Genomic DNA, 19,102 nt, shown 5'->3' on the forward strand with positions numbered 1-19,102 from the left:
ATATATGTGTTTATGTCTAATAATTAAGCTCTTGCAAAGTGCAAAACCTACCTTCTAGTCTTTTAGATTATAATTAGGGTAACCCTAGACAATAAACAACCCGAAAAAAAAAATCAATGAATCAATTGGGAAGTAGAAGTCAAGCTTCTCCATCTTCAACAAACAAGAAGAAGATTGAGAGAAGGGTCATTGAGAAAAACAGAAGGAACCACATGAAGATGCTCTACTCCAAACTCAACTCTCTTCTCCCTAGGCCCAAGGTATACTCTCTCTCTCTCTCTCTCTCTCTCTCTCTCTCGATGTTCCATATAATTGTTCTGTAACTACTAATTTTATTTATAATAATCATTACAAAATAAATGTAAAAGGAACCGTTGCCATTGCCTGATCAAGTGGACAAGGCCATAAACTACATAAAGAGCTTGGAGGAGAAGGTGAAGATGGCTAAGGAGAAGAGAGAGAGGTCATTGGGAATGGAAATCCGAAGAAAGAGGACACGTGGTGATTGCAGCGGTGTTGATCGCCAAAAACCGCCACAACTTGAGGTTCATGAAATAGGTTCGTGTGTTGAAATTGAAATGACATGTGGATTAGATACTCAGTTCATATTCTATGAAATCATTCGTATTCTGAATGAAGAGAATATTGATGTCAAGAGTGTCAATTCCTCACTCATCGAGAATTCCATGTATCATATTCTTCGGGCAGAGGTATACTTACATGCATATATACAAACAATTTCCCTAGATGATCAACTATCTAACTAATAACAAATCAACAAGTATTTTTAAAATGTACTTTATATTAATTAATTATCATTAATTAATAATTATTTAAATTTCATTCTTTAAAATATATAAAATTAATAATTATTAATTACATTTGTTTAAAATTAATTAATTAAAAATTATTTATCTATACTTTTTCATATACAAATTACAAACTATAGAATTATTTAGGGTTTATTCGTATATTTTGACTCTTTTAAATTAATTAGATTTTAACATAATAAGTGCTTCTAATAAATTTGAAATTAAATCTTAATAATTAAGAGATAGATATTGCTGATTAAGAATTAGATATTGTTGGTTAAATGCTGATCAAATTTTAATAAAAGTGTTGACTTTTAGACTTTTTTTATACTAAAATTCTTAAAATACAATACAACTAATTTGTTGTCAAAGATAGGAGAGAGGACCAAACTCGTAATCATTTATAGATGAAATGAGTATCTTTTTACTTTTGAAAAAAAACCGAAATATTTGATAAAAAAAATTAGCTAAAAATATATTGAATTTATTATTTTATTTAATATTTATAAATTCTAATAATAATAAAAAAATACTAAATAAGATAAATTTTAATTTTTTTTCTAGCATTACTGAAAAAAAAATACCACTTTTTTATTTTTGCCAAATAATTTAAACTCTCTATTAGCTTGATGTTCTTGAGGAATGTATGTTACGTAGCAATATATGGTCCTTAAATAACTAAAGAAATTCTTTTAATGCTTTCTATATTCTCTCTTACACTACTTAATTAATTTTTTGTGGAATTTTGTGCAGATTTCACCGTCTTTGCTTCAATTCGGTGTGACTAAAGTAAGTGAGAGATTGAAAAGGTTTGTGAATGAACCAACCAGTGAAATTGAATTACAATCTGATTATCAGTTGTTGGATTTTGAGATTGATACTGATGAATTAGCGGAGCTTTTAGATTTTTTAGAAGAGAAATAATAGGATTTAGAAAGAATACTTTTTATCAATATTAGATTATTAGTCAAGATTTTGCCTTAATACTTTATTTTTAGAATTTAGATCTTCTAAATTTTAAATTTATACTTTAAAGAGTAAAATGTGATCTTCTATCCTTAAATGATTTCTCTCTCATATTTATTTTTGATCTCACCTATAAAATAAATGGTGAGAGATCACACTTTACTCTCTAAAGTGAAATTCAAACTTTAGAGAATTCAAATCCTTATTTTTATACTATTAGGATATAGGGATTAGAATTTAGATTTTATAAAATTGTTGATCAAATGTTGAAAAAAAAAAATTTTTTTATTAGATACATAATATTGTTTTTCTTACAATATAAGCAAGGATTTGTTTGATACTAAAAATGATTGTTTATCTTGTTCTATAGCTTGATTATTATGGTTTTTCATAATGGGATTTTTTGTTGAAGAATGCAAAATTTTACTAGATTTGTTGATTTTTCTTTATTAAAAATTTTTTATCATGGGCTTTTTCTTTATTAAAAAAGTAAACATTCACTCTTCATCCAAAATTTACCCACCATCATGGCATTATACCCTTCCATAACATCTAATGAGATAACTTCACTTCAAATTATGACGGATAGTTAGCTATTGCCTATTGAAAATTGGAATAACCAAACGTCATTATTTATTATTTTTTTTTTTGAACAAAGGAGCTCAACACAGAAAAGTGGAGCGAAAGAACAAACAAACAAAAAAACATGTAAAGATTATAAATAGACAATTATCCCTAGTGTCATCTCCGGTATTGCCATCAACAACAAAAGGGATCCAAGCTACTCCACTTTCTAAAATTGATTAAAGATTTTTGGAACACCTCCTCCGTACTCCCTTCCTTCTTATTGAAAAGCCGTCCATTCCTTTCTAGCCAAACGTTCCAAATAACCGAAAAAAAACATATGAGCCACTTGTTGCGCTCTCCCTTCCTATTAGCAACACTTGTTCAGCTCTCAAAGTGTTCTTTCAGCGAGCCCGGAAAAGACCACAATCTCCCAAAGTCACATAGCCAATGACACCACACCTGCCAAGTAAACTCACAGCCCAGAAACAAGTGATAAATATATTCGACGTCTTTTTTACACAACACGCATATGTTATCACCCTGGCTAATAATTCCCAATCTATGCAGTCTTTCTTTAGTGTTAACTCTTCCTATCAAAGTAAACCAAATAAATAACTCTACTCGCGGCGGAACCAAACCTTTCCAAATGGTTCTGGTGAAGCTGTAGCTAGTTATTTCTTCCGGGACGGATTCTGACTGCATCACCTGCACAAAGGAGTTAGTTGAAAATATACCTTCCTTGTCGAACTTCCAAACAACTCTATCTTGCTTTCCATAAGCTAGCTTAATCGGCCTTAAGGTTTCATGTAGCCGGTCCACTAATTCCAACTCCCATTGGTATAACTCTCTTCTCCACTGGAAATTTCAGATCCACTCTAACCCATCCCAAAACCCACAATCCCCTATAACAGATCCTATTTGGTTTGAAACAGAGAAAAGTCTCGGAAAACTCATCTTTAACGGACCACTTTGTAACCAAACATCTTCCCAGAATCGAGTCCGCCTTCCAACACCCACCTCCATAAATAACCCCGCTACCATCTTCTCTCTCACATTACTGTCCCTGACCTGCAACTGACAGATATCCTTCCAAGGCCCCCTCTAGTAGGTAATGTCTGAGCTGATAACATCACATTAGGGTTCAAGTCATAGTACGAGCACACGACCCTCTTCCATAATGGACACTCCTCTTTTTGAAAACCGCCACCACAACTTGAACAGAAGTGCAGTGTTTCTAATCACTGCATCACCCACCCCCAACCCACCCGCCTTTTTAGGGGCCTGAACAATCTCCCACTTTACTAGTGCCAAACCATTTCTGCCTTCCTCCTTGCTCCATAGGAACCTCCTCTGCAACGATATCAACTTTTATGCCACAGCTTTTGGCATCTTATACAAGCTCAAATAGTACATCGGCAAGCTATTTAACACAGATTTAATAAGTACAAGCTTACCCGCTTTATTGAGAACTTTTGCCTTTCATAAGCTGAGCTTTTCCTCAACCTTGTCAATTATCGGTTTCCAAGTCCTGACCAATCTGGGGTTTGCTCCTAAGGAAATGTCAAGATATCTGACTGGAAGAAATCCCAATAAGCTACACATGTTGTAAGTCCACTACTGGTCACAATTTATTGGGATTAAGCTTGACTTATCAAAGTTAATAGATAGCCCTGACATCATCTCAAAGCATCTTAGCAATCTGGCATAGTTCCTGATGGTCTCCTCCTCTGGTGGACAGAACAATATAGTGTCATCTGCAAACTGCAAGTGTGATAACTCTATATTGTCCTTACCAATCAGCAGCGGCAAAATACGTTTGTTCCTGATTGCCTCCCCTACCATCCTATGAAGAACATCAATAACCAGAACAAACAGAAATGGAGATAGTGGATCACCTTGTCTCAAGCCCCTCTCCATCTTGAAAGGTTTAGATGGTGAGCCATTAATCAGGATCGATATAGACGTTGTACCTAGGCACTCCTTCACCCATTCCCTCCATCTCCATCCAAAGCCCATCTTCTGTAGCACAATATCCACAAAGCTTCACTTTACCCGGTCACAAGCCTTCTGGAAGTCTAACCTGATAATTGCCGCTTTCTTCCTCTTTGTCCTTAACCAGTGCACTGTTTCACATGCAATAAGAGCCCCATCATGTATTTTCCGTCCCTTCACAAATGCGCTCTGGGTCTCCCCCACTAGACCTGGTATGACTGATCTCATCCTCCTAACCATCACTTTGGAGATTACTTTATACACACAACCTACCATACTGATCGGTCGAAGATCCTTGATCTCCTTCGCTCCTGTGAACTTTGGTGCAAGGGCCACCCAAGTAATATTGGAATCCGAAGGCAACCTTGACGATCGAAAGAAATCCAGAACAACTGTCATGAACTCTGCACCAATCTCGTCCCAGCATTTCTTGATGAAATTCATATTATATCCGTCACTCCTTGGAGCCTTGGAGGATTCACAATCCCAAACAGCTTCCTTTATCTCTTCCATTGTCAGTAATCTCTCCAGAGCTATTGAGTCTTCTACATCAATTCGATTTACCAGACCGTCTCTGAAACCCACAATCGGTGATCTCTCCTGGTGGTACAGATCTTTGTAAAAATCTCTGATTGCAATCTTGATCCGAGCTTGATTTCTTATCAACCTTCCCTTAATTACCAAAGTATCAAGTCTATTGTTCCTCCTTCTTGCCGACGCCAGGTTATGGAAGTACCTAGTGTTCATATCCATATCCTTCGCATGCCTGGAGCGCGACATCTATTTCCATTGTAGTTCTTTTCTGACATACCACTGCTTGCAACAGCCTACTAAAGCCTTCCTTCTAGCCTCCACTGTATCATCATAAACTCCGTTTCCTACCAAATCATCTAGCTTCATTATCTCCTCCTCAAAGCGCTGTATTTTCTTGTCCATGTCACCGAAATTGTCCTTGTGCCATCTTCCCAAAGGCATCCTTAAAGCCTTCAACTTATCTGTGAACTGTAGCTCACCAAGATTCCTCCATTCTTCTCTGACCATTCTTAGGAACCCGTCATGTGTAAACCAGGAGTCCAAGCTACGAAAAGGTCGTGGACCGCCTCTGAGATTGGTATCCTCCACTATAATTGGGCAGTGATCTGACAGGCCTCTCGGTCCCCCTTTTAATCGAATCTCCAGGAACTCCTCCGTCCATTCTACACTCACTAGAACTCTATCAATGTGGCTGCAAGAGTTGCCTCTAAACCATGTAAATTTCCGGTCATTCAACGGTAGATCCACTAACTACATATCTTGTATCCAACACTTAAAATCTTCTGCAGAGACTGTTAACCTGTCCTGACCTTTTCTCTCTTCAACCTGTGTAACCTCGTTAAAATCACCCATGTAGCATATCGGAATGTGACATAGACCAGCTATGAAGCTCAGCTCCTCCCACACAGCAAGTTTTTCAACTCTTGTATGAGCACCATATACCAAATAGAAAGCACAGGAAAAATTATTTTTCAATAAGACTCATTCAACACATAGCCATCTCTCCCCTTTATAACAGTTATGCATTCTAAAAAACAAGTCATCCCACATTAGCAGCAACCCCCCGGACGCGCCATCCGAACCCACATACTCCCACCCCACAGCATCGCTCCCCCAAATACGTACTACATCAAATTTAGTCACAGCTTGCATTTTAGATTCAATCAGGCCTAACATATTCAGCTTTTGTTTCTTTTTGAGATCTTTTACCATACTCAACTTACCAATCCCTCCTAACCCCCTAACATTTCAATAGCTAAAAATCATAATAAACCTTTGTTACACACCTTATTGAGCTTTTTCGGTCTGCATCTACGTGCCTTCTCTTTCTGCTTAGCCAACCTCCTCTTTTTGGCAAGCGCTTCATTCTGTTCCTGTAAAATCGCCATTATGTCATCATCTTCATCGCACTACATTGCTCCAGATTCTACTGCCAGATCCCAAGCCTTTTTATTCTCAATCATCTGCGCTTCTCTTTCAAGAGCCTTACCATCACTGAACCTTTGGTCCCCGGTACTAGCACCCACGCATGCTCCGTTATTTCCACTGACCTCAACAAGGCTAGCAACAATAGTGGTTATAGTTCCTTCCCCATTACCGTCTTCAATAGTCTTATCTTGGCCACGTGTAATATCCTTCCCCAGCATTGAACTTGGCTTCTTTGTCTCTCCATCAAACCCATCTTCCCTGGAGGCTTCATTTCCTCTTGTCACCGATGCATCGATCACTGAAGGCATAGGAAAGCGTCCCTTAGGTATCATGTTAGCCGCGCGATTCCCAGCCCCAGTGCCTCGTGCTCCCGCCGCATCATTAGCGTCCAGGGCACCTCCTCCAGCAATGACATGTGCAGCGGCGCACGGGCTGGTGGATGGATCGTATCCTTCATGATGGAGTCCAACCCGATCCGGCGTAGCATGCACGGAAGGCATAGGGAGGCGGCCCAAAGAATTCACGTCAGCCGCGCGGTGCCTAGCCATAGCACCTGTAGCGCCGTGCACAACCCGACAGTCACCTGGCGCTTCAGTTCGAGTGGCGCTCCTGCCTGGTGCTCCATCCGCGTCATTAGGGTCCAGAGTAACCCCTCCAGCAGTGGCCTGTGCATCGCAGCACGACCCGGGAAATGGACCATACCGATCCAGACGGACCCCGACCCGACCCACCCGCTGGATCAAGCTTGCCGTGTCCTCCTCAGCAGCGTCTGGCCCAACAGTTGATGAGTAGTAGCCCATTAACCTCTCTACAGCACATGTGCCAACCGCTTGGTTTTTGGGCCAGCCCTTAAGCCCTTTTTGGTTATTATTTTCCCTCCAATAGTCATTAACATTCAGCCCGTCACACTTATAATCCCAGCTAACGGTTTTTTCAGAGTCAGCATCAATAGCCAAATCCTGACCTTCCTTGAATCCAGCGATTCCCTCAATAACAGCATCCTCCATTATCCTCGGACATTTAAGGCCAATTGAATTGCAATAATTCCATTCATTCAAAATATTTTCTGAAATTACCAATCTACCCTCATCAGCTACCTCTTCTCTTTGCACCACCATCGCCCTATCAACCACCGGATCTCTACTTGCCACTGGTACTTGATGAGCGGATAATTTATACACTTTTTGGCATTGTTTTTAGTAGAATCTAGTTACTTTTAGGGATGTTTTCATTAGTTTTTATGTTAAATTCACATTTCTGGACTTTACTATGAGTTTGTGTGTTTTTCTATAATTTCAGGTATTTTCTGGCTGAAATTGAGGGACTTGAGCAAAAATCAGATTCAGAGGTTGAAGAAGGACTGCTGATGCTGTTGGATTCTGACCTCCCTGCACTCAAAATGGATTTTCTGGAGCTACAGAACTCAAAATGGCGCGCTTCTAATTGCGTTGGAAAGTAGACATCCAGGGCTTTCCAGCAATATATAATAGTCTATACTTTGGCCGAGTTTAGACGACGCAAATGGGCGTTGAACGCCAGTTCTACGCTGTTGTCTGGAGTTAAACGCCAGAAACACGTCACAAACCAGAGTTGAACGCCAGAAACACGTTACAACCTGGCGTTCAACTCCAGAAAGAGCCTCTGCATGTTCAACATTCAAGCTCAGCCCAAGCACACACCAAGTGGGCCCCGGAAGTGGATTTATGCATCAATTGCTTACTTCTGTAAACCCTAGTAACTAGTTTAGTATAAATAGGACTTTTTACTATTGTATTTGACATCCTGGATTGTATTTTTGATCCTGTGATCTTGTTTTGGGGGCTGGCCATTCGGCCATGCCTGGACCTTTCACTTATGTATTTTTAACGGTAGAGTTTCTACACTCCATAGATTAAGGTGTGGAGCTCTGCTATTCCTCAAAGATTAATGCAAAGTACTACTGTTTTTCTATTCAACTCAACTTATTCCGCTTCTAAGATATTCATTCGCACTTCAACATGAATGTGATGAACGTGACAATCATCATCATTACCTATGAACGCGTGCCTGACAACCACTTCCGTTCTACCTTAGATTGAATGAGTATCTCTTGGATCTCTTAATCAGAATCTTCGTGGTATAAGCTAGATTGATGGCGGCATTCATGAAAGTCCGGAAAGTCTAAACCTTATCTGTGGTATTCCGAGTAGGACTCTGGGATTGAATGACTGTGACGACCTTCAAACTCGCGATTGCTGGGCATAGTGACAGACGCAAAAGGAGGGTGAATCCTATTCCAGCATGATCGAGAACCTCAGATGATTAGCCGTGCTGTGACAGAGCATTTGGACCATTTTCACAAGAGGATGGGATGCAGCCATTGACAAGGGTGATGCCTCCAGACGATTAGCCATGCAGTGACAGCGCATCGGACCATTTTCCAGAGAGGATAAAAAGTAGCCATTGACAACGGTGATGTCCTTACATAAAGCCAGCCATGGAAAGGAGTAGGATTGATTGGATGAAGACAGCAGGAAAGCAGAGGTTCAGAGGAACGAAAGCATCTCTATGCGCTTATCTGAAATTCTCACCAATGATTTACATAAGTATTTCTATCCTTATTTTATTATTTATTTTCGAAAACTCCATAACTATTTTATATCCGCCTGACTGAGATTTACAAGGTGACCATAGCTTGCTTCATACCAACAATCTCCGTGGGATCGACCCTTACTCACGTAAGGTTTATTACTTGGACGACCCAGTGCACTTGCTGGTTAGTTGTATCGAAGTTGTGAATGAAAAACAATTTATTAAGACGTGCGTACAGAGTTTCTGGCGCCGTTGCCTGAGATCACAATTTCGTGCACCAAGTTTTTGGCGCCGTTGCCAGGAATTGTTCGAGTTTGGACAACTGACGGTTCATCTTGTTGCTCAGATTGGGTAAATTTCTTTTTGTTTTATTTTCAAAAAAATTTTCAAAAATCTTTCAAAAATTCCTCATCTGTTTTCGAAAATTATTCTAAATTTTTAAGAATGAATTCTAGTGTTTCATGAAAAATGTTGGAGCCTGGCTGGCTGTAAGGCCATGTCTAATTCTTTTGGATAGTGGCTTCCAACCATCAGCATAGAGGCAAGTTAATTTGATAAGTAATGAGCAGTATATTCTGATGTTACATGCTAAAGCTTGACTGGCTATTAAGCCATGTCTAACCCCCAGATTGGAGCTTTAGATTAAGAGTGCAAGATTCCTGGAATTCATATTAAAAATTTTGGAATCCTTATTTTTCTTTTTCACAAATAATTTTCAAAAATTCCAAAAAAATTAGAAAATCATAAAAAATCAAAAATATTTCATGTTTCTTGTTTGAGTCTTGAGTCAATTTTTAAGTTTGGTGTCAATTGCATTTTTTTCTAAAAAATTTTATGCATTTTTCGAAAAAAATCATGCATTCATAGTGTTCTTCATGATCTTCAAGTTGTTCTGGGTAAGTCTTCTTGTTTGATCTTGATGTTTTCTTGGTTGGCATCTTTTCTTGTTTTTCATATGCATTTTTGCATCCATAGAGTCTAAACATGAAAGATTTCTAAGTTTGGTGACTTGCATGTTTTCTTTGCATATAAAAATTTTCAAAAATAAGTCTTGATGTTCATCATGACATTCAAAGTGTTCTTGGTGTTCATCTTGACATTCATAGTGTTCTTGCATTCATCACATACTTTGATCCAAAATTTTCATGCATTGCATCATTTTTTATGTTTTTCTCTCTCATCATTAAAAATTCAAAAATCAAAAAAATATCTTTCCCTTTTTCTCTCATAAAATTCAAAAATTTGAGTTGACTTTTTCAAAAATTTTTAAAATTCAATTGTTTCTTATGAGTCAAATCAAATTTTCAATTTAAAAATCTTATCCTTTTTCAAAATCTTTTTCAAAAATCAAATCTTTTTCATTTTTCTTAGTTATTTTCGAAAATTTTAAAAATATTTTTCAAAAATCTTTTTCTTATCTTTATCACATAATTTTCGAAAATATCATCATCAATTGATGTTTTAATTAAAAAATTTCAAGTTTGTTACTTGCTTGCTAAGAAAGATTCAAACTTTAAGTTCTAGAATCATATCTTGTGATTTCTTGTGAATCAAGTCATTAATTGTGATTTTAAAAATCAAATCTTTTTCAAAACTAATTTCAATCATATCTTTTCAAAAATATCTTTTTAACTTATCTCTTTCAAAATCTTATCTTTTTCAAAAATTTGATTTTAAAATTATTTTTCTAACTTCTTATCTTCTTATCTTTTCAAAATTGATTTTCAAATTTGTTTCAACCAACTAACTAACTTTTTGTTTGTTTCTTATCTTTTTCAAAACCACCTAACTAACTCTCTTTCTCTCTCTAATTTTCGAAAATATCTTCCCTCTTTTTCAAAATTTCTTTTTAATTGACTAATTATTTTCATTTTTTATTTTAATTTTCGAAAATTACTAACCTTTTCAAAAAAAAAAACTATTTTCGAAAATCACTAACTCTTTTTCAAAAATTATTTTCGAAAACTCTCTCTCTCTCTCATATCCTTCTAATTATTTATTCATCTACTAACAATTCATCTCACCAAAAATCCGAACCCTCTCTCTCTGAGTTCAGATTTCCTCTTCTTCTTTTCTTCTACTCACATAAGGGAACATCTATGCTTGGGCAAAAAGGATCTCTATTATTATTATTTTTTTGTCCCCTCTTTTTCATATGAGCAGGAGCAAGGACAAGAATATTCTTATTGAAGCAGATCCAGAACCTGAAAAGACTCTGAAGAGGAAACTAAAAGAAGCTAAATTACAACAAGCCAGCAAGCACCTTTCAGAAATTTTCGAACAAGAAGAGGACATGGCAACCGAAAATAATAATAATGCAAGGAGGATGCTGGGTGACTTTACTGCACCTAATTCCAATTTACATGGAAGAAGCATCTCCATCCCCACCATTGGAGCAAACAATTTTGAGCTGAAACCTCAGCTAGTTTCTCTGATGCAGCAAAACTGCAAGTTTCATGGACTTCCATCTGAAGATCCCTTTCTGTTCTTAACTGAATTCTTGCAGATCTGTGATACTGTTAAGACTAATGGAGTAGATCCTGAAGTCTACAGGCTCATGCTTTTCCCCTTTCCTGTAAGAGACAGAGCTAGAGTGTGGTTGGACTCTCAACCCAAAGATAGCCTGAATTCTTGGGATAAGCTAGTCACTGCTTTCTTAGCCAAGTTCTTTCCTCCTCAAAAGCTGAGCAAGCTTAGAGTGGATGTTCAAACCTTCAGACAGAAAGAAGGTGAATCCCTCTATGAAGCTTGGGAGAGATACAAGTAACTGACCAAAAAGTGTCCTTCTGACATGCTTTCAGAATGGACCATCCTGGATATATTCTATGATGGTCTGTCTGAATTAGCTAAAATGCCATTGGATACTTCTGCAGGTGAATCCATTCACCTAAAGAAAATGCCTGCAGAAGCTCAAGAACTCATTGACATGGTTGCTAATAACCAGTTCATGTACACTTCTGAGAGGAATCCTGTGAGTAATGGGACGCCTCAGAAGAAGGGAGTTCTTGAAATTGATACTCTAAATGCCATATTGGCTTAGAATAAAATATTGACTCAGCAAGTCAATATGATTTCTCAGAGTCTGGATAGAATGCAAGCTGCATCCAACAGTACTCAAGAGGCATCTTCTGAAGAAGAAGCTTATGATCCTGAAAACCCTACAATAGCAGAGGTGAATTACATGGGTGAACCTTATGGAAACACCTATAACTCCTCATGGAGAAATCACCCAAATTTCTCATGGAAGGATCAACAAAGGCCTCAATAAGGCTTTAATAATGGTGGAAGAAATAGGTTTAATAATAGTAAATCTTTTCCATCATCCACTCAGCAACAGACAGAGAACTCTGAACAATACATCTAATTTAGCAAACTTAGTCTCTGATCTATCTAAGGCCATTGTAAGTTTCATGAATGAAACAAGGTCCTCCATTAGAAATTTGGAGGCACAAGTGGGCCAGCTGAGTAAAAGAGTCACTGAAATCCCTCATAGTACTCTCCCAAGCAATACAGAAGAAAATCCAAAAGGAGAGTGCAAGGCCATTGAAATGACCATCATGGCCGAAACCACAAAAGAGGAGGAGGACGTGAATCCCAAGGAGGAAGACCTCCTGAGACGTCCAGTGATCAATAAGGAGTTTCCCTATGAGGAACCAAAGGAATCTGAGGCTCATCTAGAGACTATAGAGATTCCATTAAACCTCCTTATGCCATTCATGAGCTCTGATGAGTATTCCTTTTCTGAAGAGAATGAGAATGTTATTGAGGAGCAAGTCACCAAGTACCTTGGTGCAATCATGAAGCTGAATGCCAAATTATTTGGTATTGAGACTTGGGAAGATGAACCTCCCTTGTTCACCAATGAACTAAGTGTTCTGGATCAACTGACATTGCCTCAGAAGAAACAGGATCCTGGAAAGTTCGTAATACCTTGTACCATAGGCAACATGATCTTTGAAAAGGCTCTGTGTGACCTTGGTTCAGGGATAAACCTCATGCCCCTCTCTGTAATAGAGAAACTGGGAATCTTACTAAAATCTCATTAGAGATGGCAGACAATTCAAGAAAACAGGCTTATGGACAAGTAGAGGACGTGTTAGTAAAGGTTGAAGGCCTTTACATCCCTGCTGATTTCATAGTCCTAGATACTGGGAAGGATGAAGATGAATCCATCATCCTTGGAAGACCCTTCTTAGCCACAGCAAGAGCTGTGATTGATGTTGACAGAGGCGAATTAGTCCTTCAATTGAATGAGGACTCCCTTGAGTTTAAAACTCAAGGACATCCTTCTGTAAACATGGAAAAGAGGCACAGTAAGCTTCTCTCAAGACAGAGTCAACCAGAGCCCCCACAGTCAAACTCTAAGTTTGGTGTTGGGAGGCCACAACCAAACTCTAAGTTTGGTGTTGAACTCCCATATCCAAATTCTAAGTTTGGTGTTGGGGAGTCTCAACAATGCTCTGAATATCTGTGAGGCTCCATGAGAGCCCACTGTCAAGCTATTGACATTAAAGAAGCGCTTGTTGGGAGGCAACCCAATTTTTATTTAATTATATTTTTATTAGTTATATGTCTTTATAGGTACATGATCATGTGGAGTCACAAAATAAATAAAAAAAAATTGAGAACGGAATCAAAAACAGCAAAAGAAAAATCACACCCTGGAGGAGGATCTGGCTGGCGTTTAAACGCCAGTAAGAAGCATCTGGCTGGCGTTCAACGCCAGAACAGAGCATGGTTCTGGCGCTGAACACCCAAAACAAGCATGGTTCTGGCGTTCAACGCCAGAAATGGGCAACAAATGGGCGTTCAATGTCCAGAACAAGCACCAATCTGGCACTGAACGCCCAGAGTTGTGTGCAAGGGCATTTTGCATGCCTAACGGGTGCAGGGATGTAAATCCTTGACACCTCAGGATCCGTGGACACCACAGGATCATCTCAGGATCTGTGAATCTCACAGGATCCCCACCCACCTCACCCTCTCTCTCTCTCTCCATTCATGGTCATCCCTTCTGTTTTCCATTCACCACTCACATCCATACACACATCCCTCCATCTCCTCCATATCTTCTTCTTCTTCTTCTATTCTTTCTTCTTTTGCTCGAGAGCGAGCAACATTCTAAGTTTGGTGTGGTAAAAGCATAAGCTTTTTGTTTTTCCATTACCATTGATGGCACCTAAGACCAGAGAAACCTCTAGAAAAGGGGAAGGGAAGATAAAGGCTTCCACCTCCGAGTCATGGGAGATGGAAAGATTCATCTCAAGGGTCTATAGCTCAGTGGTAGAACATGTGGCTGCGAATCAAGAGATCCCTGAGATACCTCAGGGGATGCATTTTCCTCCACAAAACTATTGGGAGCAAATCAACACCTCCCTAGGAGAATTAAGTTCCAACATGGGACAATTAAGGGTGGAACATCAAGAGCACCCCATCATCCTTCATGAAATAAGAGAAGATCAAAAAGCAATGAGGGAGGAGCAACAAAGACAAGGAAGAGACATAGAAGAGCTCAAGGACATCATTGGCTCCTCAAGAAGGAAACGCTACCATCACTAAGGTGGACTCATTTCTTGTTCCTGCATTCTCTGTTTTTCGTTTTCTATATGCTAAGTGCTTATCTATGTTAGTGTCTTATTACATGATCATTAGTATTTAGTAACTTTGTCTTAAAGTTATGAATGTCCTATGAATCCATCACCTCTCTTAAATGAAAAATGTTTTAATTCAAAAGAACAAGAAGTACATGAGTTTCGAATTTATCCTTGAACTTAGTTTAATTATATTGATGTGGTGACAATGCTTCTTGTTTTCTGAATGAATGCTTGAACAGTGCATATGTCTTTTGAAGTTGTTGTTTAAGAATGTTAAATATGTTGGCTCTTGAAAGAATGATGACAAGGAGACATGTTATTTGATAATCTGAAAAATCATAAAAATGATTCTTGAAGCAAGAAAAAGCAGCAAAGAACAAAGCTTGCAGAAAAAAAAAAGGGGCGAAAAAAAATAGAAAAAAAAGAAAAAGCAAGCAGAAAAAGCCAAAAGCTCTTAAAACCAAGAGGCAAGAGCAAAAAACCAATAGCCCTTAAAACCAAAAGGCAAGGGTAATAAAAAGGATCCCAAGGCTTTGAGTATCAGTGGATAGGAGGGCCTAAAGGAATAAAATCCTGGCCTAAACGGCTAAACCAAGCTGTCCCTAACCATGTGCTTGTGGCGTGAAGGTGTCAAGTGAAAACTTGAGACTGAGCGGTTAAAGTCAAGGTCCAAAGCAAAAGAAGAGTGTGCTTAAGAACCCTGGACACCTCTAATTGGGGACTTTAGCAAAGCTGAGTCACAATCTGAAAAGGTTCACCCAATTATGTGTCTGTGGCATTTATGTATCCGGTGGTAATACTGAAAAACAAAGTGCTTAGGGCCACGGCCAAGACTCATAAAACAGCTGTGTTCAAGAATCATCATACTGAACTAGGAGAATCAATAACACTATCTGAACTCTGAGTTCCTATAGATGCCAATCATTCTGAACTTCAATGGATAAAGTGAGATGCCAAAACTATTCAAGAGGCAAAAAGCTACAAGTCCCACTCATTTAATTGGAGCTATGTTTCATTGATAGTTTGGAATTTATAGTATATTCTCTTCTTTTTATCCTATTTGATTTTCAGTTGCTTGGGGACAAGCAACAATTTAAGTTTGGTGTTGTGATGAGCGGACAATTTATACGCTTTTTGGCATTTTTTTTAGTATGTTTTTAGTAGAATCTAGTTACTTTTAGGGATGTTTTCATTAGTTTTTATGTTAAATTCACATTTCTGGACTTTACTATGAGTTTGTGTATTTTTCTGTAATTTCAGGTATTTTCTGGCTGAAATTGAGGGACTTGAGCAAAAATCAGATTCAGAGGTTGAAGAAGGACTGCTGATGTTGTTGGATTCTAACCTCCCTGCACTCAAAATGGATTTTCTGGAGCTACAGAACTCAAAATGGCGCGCTTCCAATTGCGTTGGAAAGTAGACATTCAGGGCTTTCCAGCAATATATAATAGTTCATACTTTGGCCGAGTTTAGACGACGCAAATGGGCGTTGAACACCAGTTCTATGCTGCTGTCTGGAGTTAAACGCCAGAAACACGTCACAAACCAGAGTTGAACGCCAGAAACACGTTACAACCTGGCGTTCAACTCCAGAAAGAGCCTCTGCACGTGCAACATTCAAGCTCAGCCCAAGCACACACCAAGTGGGCCCCGGAAGTGGATTTATGCATCAATTGCTTACTTCTGTAAATCCTAGTAACTAGTTTAGTATAAATAGGACTTTTTACTATTGTATTTGACATCCTGGATTGTATTTTTGATCATGTGATCTCGTTTTGGGGGCTGGCCATTCGGCCATGCCTGGACCTTTCACTTATGTATTTTTAACGGTAGAGTTTCTACACTCCATAGATTAAGGTGTGGAGCTCTGCTGTTCCTCAAAGATTAATGCAAAGTACTACTGTTTTTCTATTCAACTCAACTTATTCTGCTTCTAAGATATTCATTCGCACTTCAACATGAATGTGATGAATGTGACAATCATCATCATTCCCTATGAACGCGTGCCTGACAACCACTTCCGTTCTACCTTAGATTGAATGAGTATCTCTTGGATCTCTTAATCAGAATCTTCGTGGTATAAGCTAGATTGATGGCGGCATTCATGAGAGTCCGGAAAGTCTAAACCTTGTCTGTGGTATTCCGAGTAGGACTCTGGGATTGAATGACTGTGACGAACTTTAAACTCGCGATTGCTGGGCGTAGTGACAGACGCAAAAGGAGGGTGAATCCTATTCCAGCATGATCGAGAACCTCAGATGATTAGCCGTGCTGTGACAGAGCATTTGGACCATTTTCACAAGAGGATGGGATGCAGCCATTGACAAGGGTGATGCCTCCAGACGATTAGCCATGCAGTGACAGCGCATCGGACCATTTTCCAGAGAGGATAAAAAGTAGCCATTGACAACGGTGATGTCCTTACATAAAGCCAGCCATGGAAAGGAGTAGGATTGATTGGATGAAGACAGCAGGAAAGCAGAGGTTCAGAGGAACGAAAGCATCTTTATGCGCTTATCTGAAATTCTCACCAATGATTTACATAAGTATTTCTATCCTTATTTTATTATTTATTTTCGAAAACTCCATAACTATTTTATATCCGCCTGACTGAGATTTACAAGGTGACCATAGCTTGCTTCATACCAACAATCTCCGTGGGATCGACCCTTACTCACGTAAGGTTTATTACTTGGACGACCCAGTGCACTTGCTGGTTAGTTGTATCGAAGTTGTAAATGAAAAACGATTTGTTAAGACGTGCGTACAGAGTTTCTGGCGCCGTTGCCTGAGATCACAATTTCGTGCACCAGTACTATCGATAGCAAGTTGCTTGTACCTAAATTCTCGCATGCTTCTGGGGGGCCGGCTTTGCTATCGTCCTCAACGTTGCACTGTGAACCATAACTCTCGTATCCAATTTCTCTGACTAGGACGTCGAATCCACTAGTACCAATGGTGATGTGAATCCACTCGTTGATAGTATCCATAATACAAGTGTCGATCTGAACCCGACCCACACTGAACGAGAGACATGATTTCGTGCCTTCGTCTCATCCAACAACTTCTCCCCATTGACTTCCTATTAGCTTGAAAGTTTTCTCAGACCACGTATGCAAAGGAACACCAAAACACTCCAGCCACACCCTTCGAGTATCACTACGCTCTTCTTCATCCCATCTCCATACGCTATGGAAGAACTTCAAGCAATTGTTCATTTTGAACGTAAAAGCTTTTTCAGCACTTAGAATACTATCGAAAGTCAAGAGAGTTTTGTACACCCCTAGTTTTCGTATCTCTATGACCTGCGGTAAATTCTTACTGATTGTGGTCCTCAAAGACTTGTAGACGATCGCCTTAGTTATACCACCTATTAGACTTCTCTGCAACCAGACCAGGTTCTCCTTTGCCACAGATACTTCTATCTTCTTTCTCCACCCGTTGCCATGAGGGTCTCCTTTCTTTTCCTCTTTTCTCATCTCTTTCACGTTCTTCTCTAGTTCCCTTTGGCTGAGGTCATGTTGCGGATGGATCTTCACCGTATTCTGAGCATTAGGTGCCTTCTGATGTCTCTTAATATCCGTCGTTTCATCCGTGCGACGATATCGCGCTTCGCCAACGGAAACCACCTTTTCCCGCAGCTTCATTCTATTCATTTCCACAATAGCCTTCAAAGCTCCACCCTTTGTTGTATATCGGATGAACTTAAAAATGTATGGTCTTCCATTTTTTTGTTTACGTGATAAGTAAATATCATTTATTCGTCCCGTCCAGTTGAACAAATGAAATAGCTCCTTCTTCGATATATCTACGGGAAGATGTTCTACAAAGATAGAGAACGACTCGTTTTCCAATTGGTAGTACTCTTTTCAATTCCAAACCCTAGGATCTCTGCTCAAAAGCCTAACTCTACCCCTCCCAGAGTTTCCCACCCGTTCTCTCTCTCTACCTCTCATCTCTCTCTAACTTTTTTTCCCCGTCAGTTACTGGCTTTTATTAGGTCAAACCTTAAAATGTTAACAACTTAACGTCGTTATTTTCTATGACAATCAAGTGTGTTGGTGAATTCAAATTTTCTAGTTTTAAATATTACAATATAAATATCTCATTTTTATACGTTCGTTTTAATGGGTTTTAAATATTCTTCTGTTGATAAGTTTTATCAGAAGTTTATTTATATGATTTAAATAAGTTTAAATGTGTGTTAGATATCATATTTTTTTTTTTTGTATAAGGAGTGCTAAGTAATTAACAGAATTTGTGATATATAGTTATCAATTAGTCATTATTAATATTTTTAATGATATAAAAATTATATCTAGTGTAAGATTATTTTTTTTATATAATTAACTACTAGTCAAATTTTGATAAAAGTACTAATTCTTTAGATTTTTTTATTTTTTTTTTTTGTATTATTACTATGGTCCCGAAGAGGTTTTTTTTTTTTTCCCAACAGGTGCGCTGAAGAGACATGGTGAGGGGTTAATTGAGTAGTGTTAGAGAGCCAATGGCCTAAGTGTACAATGTACAATGGGCTAAATATTTGGTTTATGAATAAAATGAACATCACCTATAAAAAACTAATTTTGGGTTCACCAAGGTTCGAACTCTTGACTTTTCGGATCTAAAACTCTAATA

The 19,102-nt window shown here is 38.5% G+C and overlaps 1 protein-coding gene and 1 non-coding gene across 2 annotated transcripts; one reads left to right on the plus strand and one right to left on the minus strand.

Annotated features, from left to right (window-relative positions):
- Positions 1-116: 116 nt before the first annotated feature.
- LOC107627667 (transcription factor bHLH162-like) lies at positions 117-7,901 on the plus strand. Its single transcript, XM_016330493.3, has 4 exons — positions 117-260; positions 369-710; positions 1,566-1,621; positions 7,599-7,901. Exons 1-4 carry the CDS (start codon positions 117-119, stop codon positions 7,756-7,758), a joined length of 702 nt encoding a protein of 233 aa, XP_016185979.2. The 3' UTR covers positions 7,759-7,901.
- A 3,658-nt stretch (positions 7,902-11,559) lies between these two features.
- On the minus strand, positions 11,560-11,667 carry LOC148575181 (small nucleolar RNA R71). The gene has a single exon (XR_015906910.1). It is a non-coding gene; the product is annotated as a small nucleolar RNA R71 (small nucleolar RNA).
- Between the last annotated feature and the right edge of the window lie 7,435 nt (positions 11,668-19,102).

Source organism: Arachis ipaensis, chromosome B2, assembly GCF_059453495.1.
Source record: "Arachis ipaensis isolate K30076 ecotype BB chromosome B2, ASM5945349v1, whole genome shotgun sequence".
In the NCBI taxonomy this organism is placed as follows: domain Eukaryota; kingdom Viridiplantae; phylum Streptophyta; class Magnoliopsida; order Fabales; family Fabaceae; genus Arachis; species Arachis ipaensis.